The 16,449-nt window shown below is 38.0% G+C and overlaps 2 protein-coding genes across 6 annotated transcripts in view; one reads left to right on the plus strand and one right to left on the minus strand.

Annotated features, from left to right (window-relative positions):
• The window catches only part of RFC1 (replication factor C subunit 1), a 103,425-nt gene extending 90,345 nt beyond the window's left edge, over positions 1–13,080 (plus strand). For 2 of the 3 annotated variants that reach the window (XM_069068391.1, XM_069068398.1), the window contains 3 exons: positions 9,332–9,523; positions 11,352–11,441; positions 12,721–13,080. In XM_069068391.1, the coding sequence (XP_068924492.1) occupies positions 9,332–9,523; positions 11,352–11,441; positions 12,721–12,744 (306 nt within the window). In that variant the 3' untranslated portion in view covers positions 12,745–13,080. The remainder of the gene's footprint in view (positions 1–9,331; positions 9,524–11,351; positions 11,442–12,720) is intronic. The other variant, XM_069068394.1, reaches the window with a different exon arrangement.
• Positions 13,081–15,018: 1,938 nt separating this feature from the next.
• LOC138146446 (WD repeat-containing protein 19) overlaps positions 15,019–16,449 on the minus strand; it is a 90,686-nt gene continuing 89,255 nt past the window's right edge. For all 3 annotated transcript variants that reach the window (XM_069068367.1, XM_069068375.1, XM_069068381.1), the window contains exons 35-37: positions 16,057–16,133; positions 15,843–15,964; positions 15,019–15,395 (exon numbers count right to left, since the gene is read on the minus strand). In XM_069068367.1, coding sequence (XP_068924468.1) covers positions 15,853–15,964; positions 16,057–16,133 — 189 coding nt within the window. In that variant the 3' untranslated portion in view covers positions 15,019–15,395; positions 15,843–15,852. The remainder of the gene's footprint in view (positions 15,396–15,842; positions 15,965–16,056; positions 16,134–16,449) is intronic.

A 16,449-nucleotide genomic window follows, 5' to 3' on the forward strand; every position in this document is an offset into this window, starting at 1 on the left:
TGAAGTCAGAACAACTGCACCAAAAGCTTCAAAGGAAAATACAAGCTGGTTACAGGCCATAGAGGACCTTAAGAAGCAGATAAGAGAAGTGGAGAAAAAATTGGGAAGAGAAATGAGAACAATGCAGGAAAATTACAAAATGAGAGTCAACAGTCTGACTGAGGAAAATCACACCTTAAAAAACAGACTGACTAAAATGGCAAAAGAGACTCAAAAAGGCAGTGAAGAGAAGAATGCCTTAAAAAGCCAAATTTGCCAGATGGAAAAAGAATTTGAAAAGCTCAATGAGGAGAATCATTGCTTCAGAATTAGATTGGAGCAAATGGAAGCTAATGACTTTATGAGAAACCAAGATGCTGTTAAACAGATCCAAACAAATGAAAGAATAGAAGGCAATGTGAAATATCTCATGGGAAAAACCACTGACCTGGAAAAATAGATCCAGGAGAGATAATTTAAAAATTATTGGACTACCTGAAAGCCACGATCAAAGTAAGAACCTAGAAATCATCCTCCAGGAAGTTCTCAAAGAAAACTGCCCTGATGTTTTAGAACAAGAGGGCAAAATAGAGGTTGAAAGAATCCACCGATCACCTCCTGAAAAAGATCCCAAAAAGAAAACTCCTAGGAATATTATAGCCAGGTTCTGGAATTCCCAGATTAAGGAGAGAATATTACAAGCAGCCAGGAAGAAACAATTTGAATATTGTGGAAACACAATCAGGATAACCCAGGATCTGGCAGCTTCTACACTGAGGGATCAAAGGGCTTGGAATATGATATTCCAGAGGTCAAAGGAGCTGGGATTAAAACCAAGAATCACCTATCTAGCAAAACTGACTATCATATTTCAGGGGAAAATATGGTCATTCAGTGGAATAGGGGACTTTCAAGCATTCTTGGTGAAAAAAACCAGAATTGAATAGAAAATTTGACATTCAGATACAAGAAGCAAGAGAAGCATGAGAAGGTAATCAGGGAAAAGAAATCATAAGGAACTTATCAAAGTTGAACTATTAAATATTTATTTATTAAATAAATATTAAATAAAATATTCCTACATGGAAAAACAGTAACTGCAACTTAGGAAATTTTTCTCAGTAGTTGAAGGGAATAGAAATATATGGCCATATGAATACATATGTGAATGTGTGTATATATGTTTACAGGTATACTTAGAGGGCATAGGACCAATTTAACAGGAAGGGATGATACTTAAAAGGTGAAATTAAGAGGTGAGAGAGGAATATAATGAGAGGAGATGGGGAGAGACAGATTGGAGGTAACCTTTCTCATATAGAAGAGGCAAAGGACAATGGTTACAATGGAGGGGAAGTATAGGTAGGCAAAAGGGAATGGTTCAACCTTATTCCCATTGAATTTGGCTTAAGGAGGGAATGAAATACACAATAAATGGGGTATCTCACCCTCCAGGAGAGTAGGGTGGGAAGGGGAAGAGAGGGGGGATGATGGAAGGGAGGTCAGGCTGGGGGCGAGGGAAGTTGGAAGCACCCACTTTTGAAAAGGGACGGGATCAAAGTAGAGAATAGAACAAGTGGGAGGTGGGATAGGAGGGAGGGAAATATAGTCAGTCCTTTACAATATATCTACTATGTTATGGTTTTGCATTAGCCACACATGTGCAACCTATACTGAACTGCTTATCTTCCCAGTAAGGGTGGGTTACAAGGGAAGGAAGGGAATGAATCTGGAATTCGAAGTTTTAAAATCAAATATTCTAATATATATGTATGTATATATATATACATACATACATACATATATATATATATATATATACTATTAATACTATTTTACATATAATTGGGAAATAAGGTATACAGGCACTGGGGCATAGAGATCCACTGGAAAAGTCAAAAGGGGTATGGGAGAAAATGTGGGAAAGAGCAGAGTGTAGGAGGGGATATCCTGTGGGACTACTATTTTGGGGCAGTGGGTAGGGGAAAAACGGGGAGAGAATTTGTAACTCAAAATCTGGTGGAAATGAATGATGTAAATCAGAAGTTAATAAAGCATTTTAAAAAAATGCTTAAAAGTCCTCTATTCCACTGAATGACCATATTTTCCCCTGAAACATGATACTCAGTTTTGCTGGGTAGGTGATCCTTGGTTTTAATCCCAGCTCCTCTGCCCCGTGGAATATCATATTCCAGTCCCTTCGATCCCTCAGTGTAGAAGCTGTCAGATCCGGTGTTATTCTGATTGTGTTTCCACAATATTCAAATTGTTGCTTCCTCGCTGCTCATAATATTCTCTCCTTGATCTGGGAATTCCGGAACCTGGCTATAATATTCCTAGAAATTTTCTTTTAGGGATCTTTCTCAGGAGGTGATCGGTGGATTCTTTCAACCTCTATTTTGCCTTTTGGTTCTAAAATATCAGGCCAATTTTCCTTGAGAATTTCTTGGAGGATGATTTCTAGATTCTTTCTTTTGATCATGGCTTTCAGGTAGTTCAATAATTTTTAAATTATCTCTCCTGGATTTATTTTCCAGGTCAATGGTTTTTCCCATGAGATATTTCACATTGCCTTCTATTCTTTCATTTGTTTGGATCTGTTTAACAGCATCTTGATTTCTCATAAAGTCACTAGCTTACCTTTGCGCGCCATTCTAAATCTGAGGGAATGATTCTCCTCATTTAGCTTTGGAACTTCTTTTTCCATCAGGCAAATTTGACTTTAAGGCATTCCTCTCCTCATTGCCTTTTTGAACCTCTTTTGCCAATTGAGTTAGTCTGTTTTTTAAGGTGTGATTTTTCTCAGTCAAGCTGTTCACTCTCATTTCATAATTTTCTTGTATCATTCTCATTTCTCTTCCCAATTTTTCCTCCACTTCTCTTATCTGCTTCTTAAGGTCCTCTATGGCCTGTAACCAGCTCGTATTTTCCTTTGAAGTTTTTGGTGCAGGAGTTCTGACTTCACTGTCTTCCTCCTGTTCCATGCTTTGCTCCTTTTTGTTCCCAGAATAGGAGTCTAATGTTAGAATCTTCTGTCCACTTTGTTTCCTTTGCCTGGTCATGTCGCCCCTCAGTTATTTGACCTGTGAGCTTTTTTGCCACAGTAGGACTGTGCCACCAGGCAGGGGAGCTTTCGTCCCAAACGCTGGGGTTTTTTCATCTGCTGGAGGTATTAAATGGGTGCTCTCTTGGAAGCCCCCACATGCCCTGGCAAGGTGGACATACACCCCAGGTCCTCCACCCTAGACTGCAATTCAGATCCAAGCAGGTTAAAGCAAGAGCTATTACCCCTCAGAGTGGTCACTTAGTCCCCTACAGTCTTCAGGCCAGGAGCTGAAGCTGCTAAGTAGCACTGACTGTGCTGCTTTCGCCCCGGGGGCAAAAGCTGATGCATGCCCACCTACTGGGTCCCAAAGTCCAGACTGCACTGACCTCTCACTTTGTTCTTTGCATCTATGTGTTGATAATTCTGGAAAAGGCCACAACTGCAGGTAATCTGGAGTCCCTCCAGGCTGGTCAGGCCCACCCTGGGGCTAAAAGCTCCGGCTTTTGGGGACTGGGCTTGGCTCCCAGAGTGCTGCGCTGGCCGCTTGCTGCCAGCCTGCCAGGCTGTCCTCAGCAAGAGGTTAGCTTCTCTGTGTCATTGTGTGGGTTCTGCAGCTCCAAAGTTTGTTCAGAGTCCCCTTTTACATGGATTGGGGAAGGTGGAAGCCGGAGCCATGCGGAGGTCCTGCTTCTATGCCTCCATTTGGGTTCTGCCTTCTTCAGTTGTTTCTTGATGTAGCTTCCCCTGCCCTATAGAACCCTTCCTTGCAAGAAAGCAGAACACTTGGACAAAACCCAAGGACTCAGCAATTTCTTTTCTAATTTATTATTTTGCAGCTGTAGTTCAGACTCTTGCTCTGTACTCAGAGGAGGGAAAGGTTTTTTATCATATGATTTCTGTAACCACTATTGGTCATTGAATTTAATAAACCTTCAACTGTCTTTTTAGTGGTATTTTCATTTCCCTTTTCAGCGTGTTAATTTTTCACTTGATTCTGCTTTTTTTTTTTTTACTTTGCATCAGTTCATACAGGTTTTTTGTAAAATTCGTAATTTCTTATTTTATTATATTCATATGCCACAGTTTGTTGAATAGTTTGCTAATCAGACGCCTAACTCTGTTTTCTGTTTTTTGATATCGCAAATAAATTTCGTTTTGGTTATCTTGGTCTGTATAGGTTTCTGTCTTTGAATTTTGTGTAATTTATAAGCAGTAGGGAGATTCTGAAGAGTACTGAATATGAAGTTAGATTACCAGGGTTAGAATCCTTATTTTTTACTGTGTATCACCTTAAACAAATTTCCTTTTTTTTTTTTTTTTGGAGGCCTGTTGGGGTAAAGTGACTTGCCCAAAGTCACACAGCTAGTAAGTGTGTCATGTTTCTGTGGCCAGATTTGAACTCAGGTCCTCTTGACTCCAGGGCTGGTGTTCTGTTCATTGTGCCACCAAGCTGCCCCCCTTAAATAAATTTCTTAACCTCTTTGGCCTTTTATTTCCTTGTCTGTAAAATGCGTATATTGAAGAAGATAATCTTTGCAGTCTCTTCTGGATTCTATATTCTTTCTCAATTAACCCCTTGCTGTTGCACAGCATTCTCATTATTCATCTATCATTGACTTTCTTTATTATTTCTCACAATTCTAAATGTTCCCTTTTCTTCTCAAACACCAACTCTTTCCTCAGTCTCATCACTCTAAGCAGATGACCATACCTTTGTTTACAAAGAAGATGTAGATTGTTCAGTTTCATTTTCTTATCTCCTTTTTTGCACTCCTCTTAAACTCTTCTTTTTTTCTTTTGAGGGGAAGGCAGGGTAGTTGGGGTTAAGTGACTTGCCCAAGGTCACACAGCTAGTTTTTGTGTTAAGTGTCTGAGGCCGGATTTGAACTCAGGTCCTCCTGACTCCAGGGCCAGTACTCTATTGATTGAACCACCTAGCTGCACTACTCTTAAGCTCTTTTGAAAATTACAACCTTTTCTCCATGTTCCTTTGATCCCAATCCTTCCTTCTCTCTTCTCATTCACCTTGTTCCATCAGCTATCTACTGCCTTTCTCATAATAGTCTTTCTTTCCCTCTCAAATGCCTTATTTTTTTCATCCTTCATACCTCAAAATCCTCTACATTCACCCTTCATCCCATCTCCTCTCATCTTCTGTAGTGGATTGTTCCCATCATCATCTCCACTTCAGTCTCTTCTTAGGTACTAGTTCCTTTCCTTCTGCCTACATGCCTTTATTTTTCCTGTCCTTGATCTTTCTGTCCTGTGTCCTTTTCTCCTTCTACACCATCTTGCTTGATAATCTGATTACCTCCCACAAAGTAGCTTATCTCTATGCATATGATTTCCAGATCTAGATGTTTTAGTATCTCGAACTCTAGTCCCACATTATGCTGCCTTTTGTACATCTGGAACTAGATATTTCCCAGCATTTCAAACTAAACATGTTTGAAACTGAATTTGCATCTTTTCCTTCCCTAAACTCCTCTTCCCAACTTTCCTAATATTGTGGAGACTACCATCCTCTCAGTCACTGAGGCTCCTAATCTCAGTGTCATCCTCATCTCTTTACTTACAGTCACACCATGTATCTAATATGTTGTCAAATCTTATCATTGCTACCTTCAAATCTCCTTTCAACATATAGTTTAATGAAGGTCCTCATCACCTCTCTCCTAGGCTACTGCATTATTCTTCTATGTAGTGTCTGCCTCAATTCTCTCTCCATTCCAATACACTCAGTTGGGAAGGTTGATTTTCCTAAAGAGCAGGTCTGACCAATTACTGAAGTCTCTCCTCTTCCCTCTTCCGTACACAGTAAACTCTAGTGACTTCTTGTTCTTTTCAGGATCAGCTAGGAAGTTTCTGCTTTTTAAAGCCTGTCACATGCTGGCCTTTTTCTGCCTTTCCAGTTTTATATTTTACTTCCCTCCCCACCCTCTGTGATCTGTTAACTTCACTTACTTGCTCTTCATCATGTGACAGTCATCTTTGGATTTGATGTTGTTTCTCTCTTTCTCATTCCTAGAATTCTCTGCCTCTTCACCTCTGCCTCCTAACTCTGCTCAAATCCTACCTTCTTTAGGAGATCTTTCCAAGTGCTGTCAACTGATTATTCCTTCTTTTATTACCTCACATCTGGAATGTATGGGGGTGTTCAGGTATAATATTAATGGGAATTGAAGATCTTCCCCACCCGTTAATAGGCCTCATGTGGAGCCCAAAAAGAGAAGCTTGATCAGGGGAGGCTTGTTTTTCAGGAAGGCCCACACCTTTTGTTAATTTGTTATTAGGCAGTGGGTCATGAGGGTTGTGATATCTTCTGGCTCTGAAGGAGGATACATACATACATACATATATATATATATATACACACACATATATATACATATACACACATATATACACACATATATATATATATATATATATACACATACATACATACACATACACTCTGAGGTGAGGTTTTGCTGTGGGGCTCACTCACTGGAAGAGTTGTGATTTGGCCAGACGAGACTCTGGGTCACTATTGAGGAACCTCCCAGCTTTGAAAACCTAGGTGTTGGTGCTTCTTCCTCTGGTTACTGTATGTATAACTTTGGTCAGACAGCTAGAAGCCCTGTCTGTTGATTTGTTATTTTCTTGGTCTGTATTTTTTCTGCTTGTAATTTCTGTTTGTATTTGTTCAGGGTGCTGACTTTTCCCCTGAATCAAGTGAATTATACATAAAAACATACACACACACACACACACACACACACACACACACGTGATTAAAGTAGGATTGTTGACCCCTTTAAAGTTGCTTTCCTTTAGAAAAGCATATCAAAGAAACTGCTACAGGATGAGTTGAATATGAAGGGATGATATCTAAAAAATAAAATTCTCACATCAGAGGTGGAAGAGGAATATATTGAGGAGAAAAGGGAGAGATAGAATAGGGTAGATTATCTCATATAAAGGAGGCAAGAGAAAACTGTTACAATGGAGAGGAAGAGCAGAAAGGTGAAAGGGAATGGGACAATCTGATTCTCATTGAATTTGGCCTAAGGAGGGAATAAAATACACACTCAATTGGGTATCTTACCCTACAGGATAATAGGGGGCTAGGGGATAAGAGGGAGGATGATAGAAGGGAGAGCAGATTGGGGGAGAGGGTAGTTAGAATCAAACACTTTTGAAAAGGGACAGGGTCAAAGGAGAAAGTAGAATAAGTGGGAGGCAGGATATGATGGAGGGAAATATAGTTATTCTTTCACAATATAATTGCTATGGAAATGATTTGAGTAACCTATATTGAATTGCTTGTCTTCCCAGTGGGGGTGGGTGAGGAGGGAAGAAAGAAAAGAATCTGGAACTCAGGGTATTAAAAACAAAGGTTAAGAAAAATTTGTTTTTTTACATGCAACTTGGAAATAAGCTATACAGGCACTGGGGTATAGAAATCCATCTTTCCCTACAAGGAAGTTGTGGGGGGGGGGGATATAACAGAGAACAGATTGGGGGAAGGGTAGGCTTGCTATCTTGGGGTGGGGAGGTAGGGGAAAGATGGGGAGAATTTGTAACTCAAAATCCTGTGGAAATGAATGTTGAAAACTAAAAACAAATTAATTAAAAAAAATAAGAACCTGTGCTAGCAGCCATCCTGGGTATGCTAGGGTGCCTTTTGTTACATCAGGGAGGACTAGCGTCTCAGGTGTGAGCCCTTTTCAGGGCCGCTAATCCACTTATGGTGTCCACTTCTCACCGAACTCTCTCTCACCTGTAGCCACAGCCTGGTAAAGTCATCTTGGCAGACAGCTAAATCAGGTTGAGGGTAACTCCTCCTTGATGAAGTTCTTCAAATGGTGGCTCAATTGCTACTTTTCAGGATGCAGTAGATTGGTTTTCTGTTCAGCTTCATGTTGTATAAGATGACCTGGGGCCTTTGCCAAGTCTGATGTTCTAGGATTCTTTTTTAATACGAAAAATTGAAATGATGCCAAAAGAATTATAATATGATAGTTGTCCCATATAAAACCCATCTTTTTCAGCATCAGTTTTTTCATATTGTACTCTAGTTGGTGCTATTTTGCCTACTTTGACATTTTGACATAGTTTTACTTTTACTTGGGGAGTCTTAAACAGGCATCTGTTGTTAAATCATGGGTGGGCCCCAGAACTTCATTTTGATTTTTCAGAAGAACTCCAGGTTATCAGTATCTGTATGGGAAAAAAATCCTCTAAATCACAATTAGAGAGATGCCAAATAATGCTACTCCGAGATTTCACCTCATACTCTTCAGATTGATGAAAACAGGACAATGACAAATGCTGAACAGGCTGTTGGGTAATAAGATAAATTAATGCACTGTTGGTGGAGTTGTGAACTGATCCAGTCATTCTGGAAAGCAATTTGTAACTATCTTGAAAATGTTATTAAACTATATGTGCCTTTTGATATAGTAATATCACTGCTAGGTCTATAAAGAGCAATAGAAATAAGCAGAAGAACCTATGTGTACAAAAATATATCAGCTCTTTTTATGGTGGAAATGGTCTGAAACTGTGCCAGCGTGCTGTTATTAATTGGGGAATGGCAGAACAAGTGATGATGCATGAGTGTAGTAGAATAATAATACTATTTTGCTATAAGAAATGATAAAGGGGATAATTTAGAGAAACTAAGGAATGTGTAGATGAACTGTTATGGAATGGAGTGAACAAAACCAGGAAAACAATTTCTATAATGACAACATTATCAAGACAAACAACTTCGAAAGATTTAAAAATTCTTATCAGTATATTGGCCAGCACAATTCAGGGCAACATGCTACCTGCCCCCTAACAGAGAAGCAATTAATTAAGGGGGCAGGTTGAGATATATTTACAACTTGGCCAACACAGGGATTTGTTTTGTTTAATTACGCCTATTTGTTACAAAGGTTTTCTTTTTCAATGAGGGTAGGACTAGAGAGGTGGGAAGGAGAGTGGACTTTTTGTTAATTGAAAAAAATCCCTTTACATTCAAAAAATTATAGGCCAATTAGTGCATTTATTAAAAGTGACTTGAATAGGCAGCTAGGTAGAACAGTGGATAAAGCATTAGTCTGGGAGTCAAGAGGACCTGAATTAAAAATGGATCTCAGATTCTTACTAATATATGACCCTGGACAAGTCACTTAACCTCAGTGCCCTCCCTTTTCCCCCTCAAAAAAGTGACTTGGAAAACACTTTAAAAAACTGTCTTTGGTCTGCTGTGCCTTGGAGTCACAAAGAAATATTTGAGACTTATGGTTTTTTCTCTCTGCTTCTTCCATACAGGTTAAGGCTGCCTTTACACGAGGCTACAATAAAGAGGTGCATCTCACACCATACTCACTTCAGGTAACAAAGGCATCCAAACATAGTGGAGGATCCTCATTAAGTTCAGACTATGGTGACGAATTAAATGAAGATGAATCCCAGTCTGATGAGAAGGACCAAGATGGCCTTGAAACTGACGCAATGATCAAGGTGCTTTAATCTTTGATCAAAGTATTACATGCTGTAGAACCTGTGATTTCTTTGGTATGGGGGTGCCCCTGGTGAAGAACTTACCTACCATTGCAGATTAGCATTGCCTGGGTTGCTAAGAAGTACCTTTTTATCACACAGAGGTAGGGCTTCAACCCAGGTCTTGGACTTTTGGGTTAGCCCTCTTTGTAATCATTAAAAACATTGCCTCTTATCCAGTAATATGCAGCCCCCTCTCCCAATAGATAGATGGAGCCCAGTGTCCTAAGTGCTTGGAGATTCAAATGTCTATTAAGCCGAAGAGTAGCATTCTCCTCTTGGCAGTTCTTTCTTCTCTTTTCCTATTAGGCAAAGGAAGATTTTTTTTTGGATCTTTCGCTTCTCTTTAGTGCCTTTATGAGAGGGACATGTGATAGTCATGCTGCAAGGGCTACACTGACCAGGACCTAGGAAATGGAAACAGGGCTTGTACCACTTGAGTCATGAAGGGGTGGGTGCCTACACCTTGCAAATTTTATTTAAAATTTAAAAAAAATTTTTTACATGCTTTTGTAATCTTTGTATCTCCTGCCTCCTTTCCCCCTATTTGAACCTCAACAACAACAAAAAACCCTGAAAAAATAAAAACCCCCAGCATTAACATGCATAATCTAGTAAAGCAAATCCCCCATTGGCCATGCTTCCAAATGAAGGTAATGATTAAAAGACTGGAAAGCAAGTTGCCCATTTTCTTGCAGGTAGCAAGAGTCTGGGGGTGGGATTTAACCCCAAGTTTCCTAGATTCCAAGACCAGCATAGCTTGTGCTGCTCCCCCCTTCATTCTTGCCCTGCCTTCAGGATCCCCCCTTCTGAAATGACTTGCCAATCACACCCTACTTATTAGTCTCCATTTTTTTCCCTTCTGCCTCATTCCTAAACATCATTTTCATCCTATTTTCATTTTTTACCTTACTCTGGCCTTCCCTTCCTATTCTGAACTTAGAATGAATTAACCAGCTCAAGTACGTCTGTACTTATATTTCTCTGTCCTTAACTCCCTCTCATCTTTTATCCTTTCACTGTTGGTGTTATTAACATTTCTAGAGTTAAGTAAGATAATGGCTATGGAGGGAGAAAGCATCCTGGATTGGGAAAGCTTCTAGAATTGTACTTTACAAATAGTGATAGCTCTTTACTTTAGATATAGGTGCAGATATATAACGAGGCAGCTAGGTGGCACAGTGGAGAGAATGTTAAGAGTCAGGAAGACTTGACTTAAGAGTCAGGAAGAGCTGAGTTCAAATACTGCTGCAGGCACTTGGCTGGCTTTATGATACTGGACAAATCACTTAACCTCCCTCAGCCTCACTTTCCTCAACTATAAAATGAGGATGATAATATTAGCATTTACCTCTCCCAGTTGTGAGGATCATATGATGCATTAGATGTAATGTGCTTTACAGACCTTAAAAGCTCTATATAAGTTGTATGTTTCTGTTCATATTGAAGGGACCATCATCCATACCTGTGCTTCTGAGGATTTTTAATGTAAATGAATGCTGTAGTTTAGCAAAGGCCTATTTTGCTTCTATTAAAATAATCATGTGGATTCTGTTGTTTATAAGATTATTGTTTTCTTAATGTTATACCGTCTGTGAATCCAGTTTGGTCACAGTGAATTATTTTTTGTAGTCTACTTGCATGGTTTTAAAATTTTTACCTTTCCATAACTGCCTAGAAAGTAGATCAGATTTGATTTGCCCTGATAATAAGCTTGATTTATAAATTATAAATTGACTGTTAAGATGTGTATGTGCATATTTTTGCTTATATACATATTTTTTTTCAGCAGAAAAGGACAAAATCTTCAAAGCCTGCAAAACCAGAAAGAGATACAGAGAACAAAAAAGCAAAGGGGAAAAATTCCAAGAAAACCGAAGTAAATTGAGTTATTCCCACATTGACAGCCACTCTATAATAACTGGTGATGATTGGGTCTTCTGGACAAAGCTTTGCATTGATCAGAATTGTGACATGGCAGTAATGTTACTGTTTGGTGGTCCATCTCATTATTCAGAGAACTATGGCATAACTAGAAGGGTTTAACCAGTTGGCTAAAAAGGCTCCTCTTATAGAGGGTGGTTTGACTGCTTTTTCTACTTTTCAGTGGCAAAGTAATTACATCATTGTGCTTCAAAGCTACCATGTAAAATTCTTACAAATGCAGGCTTTGGGGTAAGATTTTAGTAGTCAAATATTAACATGTCTAGGTTCATCAGTAATATAGTAACTTTGGAATGGAATGTATTCTAATAGCTTTCATAGGGCCAATGTCTTTTTTTTTTTAACTAGTTACTATTATGTGGTGAAATTTTGTAAATAGAACATAATGAAAACAATACTACCCAGATGTGGGTATTTCTTTTGTATATTGTCAAATATGTCACAAAAATCTGCAATAAAAATTACTTTTACATGATAATTTAAAAATCCATTCATTTCTTGGCTTATGGTTATATTAAGATAGCATTGTTTTTGTATATATTATTTTGTCTGTCATTTGAAAAAAATTGAAAAATAATAATTACATTTATTACTATGCGAGACTTAAGTTTTATAAGAGTCTCTACAATGAATGGAATTACAATGCAATATGTTATAAGGCTTGTCTGTCCTTCATGAAGGCTTTGATCCTGTCTGCCTCTCGTTGTTCCCAGTTAATGCAGTGACCTGGAACATGTATTTATTATGTACATATTATATGCTTAAGATTTTACACACCTTCATTTTTAAGTCTTGTATCCTGTTACATTGTAATCTTCAGGACAGGGACTCTTGGTAGTCACTAGTTTTAACTTATGCCTTATTCAGCTTTTCCAGCTTAAGTAGAATTTCCCCAGAGCTTTTCTTCCAGTGCACTGGTCTAACCTTTGAAACCAGGGTTATTACCTCCATACCACAGTGAGCCATTGGAGCTTATAATATAGTATCACTACTGCAAGCAGGTTAGTATGTCAGGTGACTTTTCTTCAATTACATGTTATAAAATGATTCAGCAATATAAGTCATTTATTTGTGATTATTGGTGTTTCAAATCAGGGTTAGTAAGTCAGTAAATCTACTCAGCACTTCCTAGTTAGAAGCTTATTACAAACTTATGACACACATGTAAGGCATAGCAATGCTTATGTATGTTTGATTTTCTTTTTTTCCCACAGAAAGAAAAATCTTCAGAGACTTGAAACTCAGGGAAAAAATATGGAGAACAAAAAAGCAGCAAAGCTTAAAAAAACAACCTAAATTGAAATGTGCCTTACTGCTAACTACTCTGTAATCACTGTACTGATGATTTATACTTCTCAGACCTGATAATGTGCTTCCCCTTAGAGGTTAGAGAATAAAAATAGAGATACATTTCAAATATCCAGTCACCAATTTAATTTCAAAATCTGTATTTCAAGATATAAAAATATCAAAATGTAAATGTATACAGAATACAGGAGACAATTGAGGGGAAAAAACTTACAAAGTGAAAATTACACCAAGGATAATAAAAAATGAGAAGTGCGAGACGGGATCTTGAGATGTCATCTTTGTTACTGTTTCTAGGAAAGACTCTCCACAAAGCCTCTTGAGAGAGATTTCAGTTACCCTGGGAATATGATCTAGCTTCTGATATCTGTTATATCTGAGTCTTCAAATTTTCCACCACACAATTGTGGTAGAAAGAATAAAGCAAATGCAAATATTTGATGGGAAATAAAGCTAAACACTTAACAGCCATAATATTCTTTATACTTGCTATCATTTCTTTCGTCTCAGTTGGAGAGTGGCTGTGGTTCTGTTCTGGTCACTCAGTGCAACAATCTGAAGCACAGTCCATGTGGAATAGATACTCTACTAGCTGAATCTTGTGTTCAGCAAAGGGCCAGGAAATACAGGTAGGAAGTCATAAAGGTATAAAGAATTGGTAAAAAGAGAGAAAGTATTGATGGTAGTGAGTAAGACAGGTTTGAAAAACAGCTGCTTTTAAGAGCTGTTAATTGCATTCTTCAGTGAATTACTGAAGCAGATCATAAAACTATTTATTGGGATAACTGCTTCTTGCATAAGGAGACTTCAGGAAAGTGTCATTTTCTTTAACGAATAATAAAAACAATAGTTTGAATATTACAAATTAATAACTTGTGGTAATTCAATTTGGGCTGGATCCAGTCCTCTAAATTACTTAAGAAGAAAGTATTACTAAATAAATTCATATTAAAAAAAGTTTGCAGGGGTTGGGGGAGGATAGATGAGCATGCATCTCCCTCTCCCTCACTTGCTGACAAAAAACAGTTGTGTAGTCTCTCTTGGCAGACCTCCAGTCATGGGAACTTAAGAAATGCAGAACCAAAGAAAGTCACACAATTAGGAGAAGTTGATATGTATATGATTTTTGTAGTTGAAATTGTTCCTATGAGACAAAACAGGCATATTCCTAACTTGATACTTGGCCACCTAATACATGTGGATTATTGAGTGTTTAGTTTGGGGAGTCTTTAACTTTTTTTTTCAGACCCCTTTGGCTGATTGGGAAGCCCATGAACCCCCCTTCTCAGAATGTTTTTAAATTCATAAAGTAAAATGTATAGACTTAGAAACCAGTTATATGGAAATGTAGTTCACAAGATGTAAAAAAGTCCATGGTTCCCATGTTAGGAGCCTTTGGTTTAGTTTCTCTGTTACTTGCTGGTACTGAAATTGGGTTGCTATATATAAGTATCAGTTTTGCCATATTCTTTAACAATAGCATCATTTTCAGGTGTCCTAGGAAACTACCAGCCTTAAGGACTGCATGCTACTGCACAAGCCATTTAATTCAGTGAGGTTGTGTCTTCTAAGTACCCACCATGTGCAAAGCACTGAGGATGGACATAAAAGGAAATGAAAGTCACTGCTCGAGAGCTCATGTTCTATGGATGTTTTTGTATCTTAATCAACATACCACAGTCATCACCTTAAATAATCACTAAATAACTTAGGGTTGCAGACAGTTTGAGGTGGCTGTCATGCAGAATATTTCACCGTTCTTCAGAGCCAATGTACAAATCACAAGAGTGTATCTCAGTTTAGTAAGCAGCTGAGGCCCTCCTGTGTGAAGGGCACTGTGCCGGGCACCGCTGTCATGACATGTTCTTTGTCTCAGTCAGTGCTCCCTTCTTACATTATTTTGTGTCTGTCTATGCTGTGTGCCCTCAGGAAGCACAGTTTGTCTTCCTGTCCCCCACTTAGTAGGTGCTGAATCAGTGCTTACTGAACTGAATTCATGATCGTGATACAGTGCTAAGCTTGGAGTCTGGAGAGGCATGTGGGTTCAAGTCCTGCCTCTGACACTTAGGAGTTGCATGGCCATAGGGTGATCACTTAACTGATGCGCCTCAATGCCCTCATTTGTAAAATGGGGAAATATGTAGTGCTTACCTTAACAAGATCAAATGAATATATGTTGTAAATATTAAAGTGCCACACAAATGTCAGATGTAATTTTTTTTTTTATGAATGCAATGCTTTGCATATAGAGCAGGGACTTAATAAACATTTGTTGAATTAAATTGAAAAAATGAAGAGACTGATTTTCTTGGATGGTTCATAAACTGACTAATGGCAGTTCAAAATTAAGAATTCCAAAAATGCTTTGAATAATGACATCATTACTAAAGAGGATAGTCTCTCAAGATGACAACTTTGAAGGACAGTTCTCACTGTGAAAGCTGTTGAAAAAAATCTGTCATTACTATATAGTCATCACACATCTTCCACTTGAATATTCTTCAGACTTTTCCCATAGTAAGTGTTTTATCTGTTCCTTGGAGCTGTGTGTACTTGATGACTAACTGGACCCCTGTGGTACCTGAAAGTAAAAAAAAGCAAATTGTGCTATATTAAATGGATTAACCTTAATTACTATTAAAAAAATTACTAGGAAATTTAAAATATAAATTGAATATTGGATAAAAATTAATACTGGAAAGGAAAAGAGGGAAACCCTTAATAAGTCAATTTTTATCATAAAATCTTCCAGTTGAGTCCATTTAAATAGTTAAAATACATCTGTTATATCACCTGGACAATTTAATTTAGAGTTATTTACTGGTCATGATTTTACCGACACTGAGATTAGGCCTCATGTGAACAGTTCCGTTTTGGATGCATCCACTGCCCATGATATAAAAAATGTAACATCTACCTTTCATATGACTCTTGTGAAATGCATTCTATTAATATAAATATTTGATGTTTGTGCTCTAAATTATGGCCCTGAAAGCTTAGAAAGGAGAACTAGTAATGCAGCATTTACCTAGATGTATTCATTGTTCCACTTCTCCTCGGGGGTATGGTGCCAAATCTGTTACTTTTTGAAGCTGATCACTGGTTAACCTTTCTGAACACATAGGACATGTGTTTTCTGTAGTTAGCATGCTGAGTGGAGGGAAATCGGTAAATTAGATCTGGAGCATTTTTTTTTATCTTTTACATTGGTTATCCTGTCTCTTTTCAAAATCTTCACTTACCTTTTAAATTCGGAGTATAAAGCAGGAAAGTCACAATATGGACATACAGTCCAGTCATCTTTTAACATATGCCGACCCTGGATCCAGTACAAGTGAGAGAAAAAAGCATTTTTTTAGAATTATGGTTTGTTTTTTAGTATTCACTGTTCAGCATTACTAGAAGTAAGCCTCTTTATTCACATAACTGCCATCTATAAGAAGTATCCTCACTGTTTCACAGAGCTTATAACTGTAGTCAGAAGAATCAACTAATTGCCAAATAAGTAGCACTGAAAGACTAAAACAGGTTGTGTTTGTACAGACTAGGTTTTTTTTTTTATAGGTACAAAAAGACAGGAATTTTTTTTTTTTAAAGCAATTGGGGTTAAGTAACTTGCTCAAGGCTACATGGCC

Source organism: Petaurus breviceps, unplaced genomic scaffold (genome assembly GCF_028583685.1).
Source record: "Petaurus breviceps papuanus isolate PSGF00001 unplaced genomic scaffold, PetGlider_PUasm1.0 140, whole genome shotgun sequence".
Classification (NCBI taxonomy): domain Eukaryota; kingdom Metazoa; phylum Chordata; class Mammalia; order Diprotodontia; family Petauridae; genus Petaurus; species Petaurus breviceps.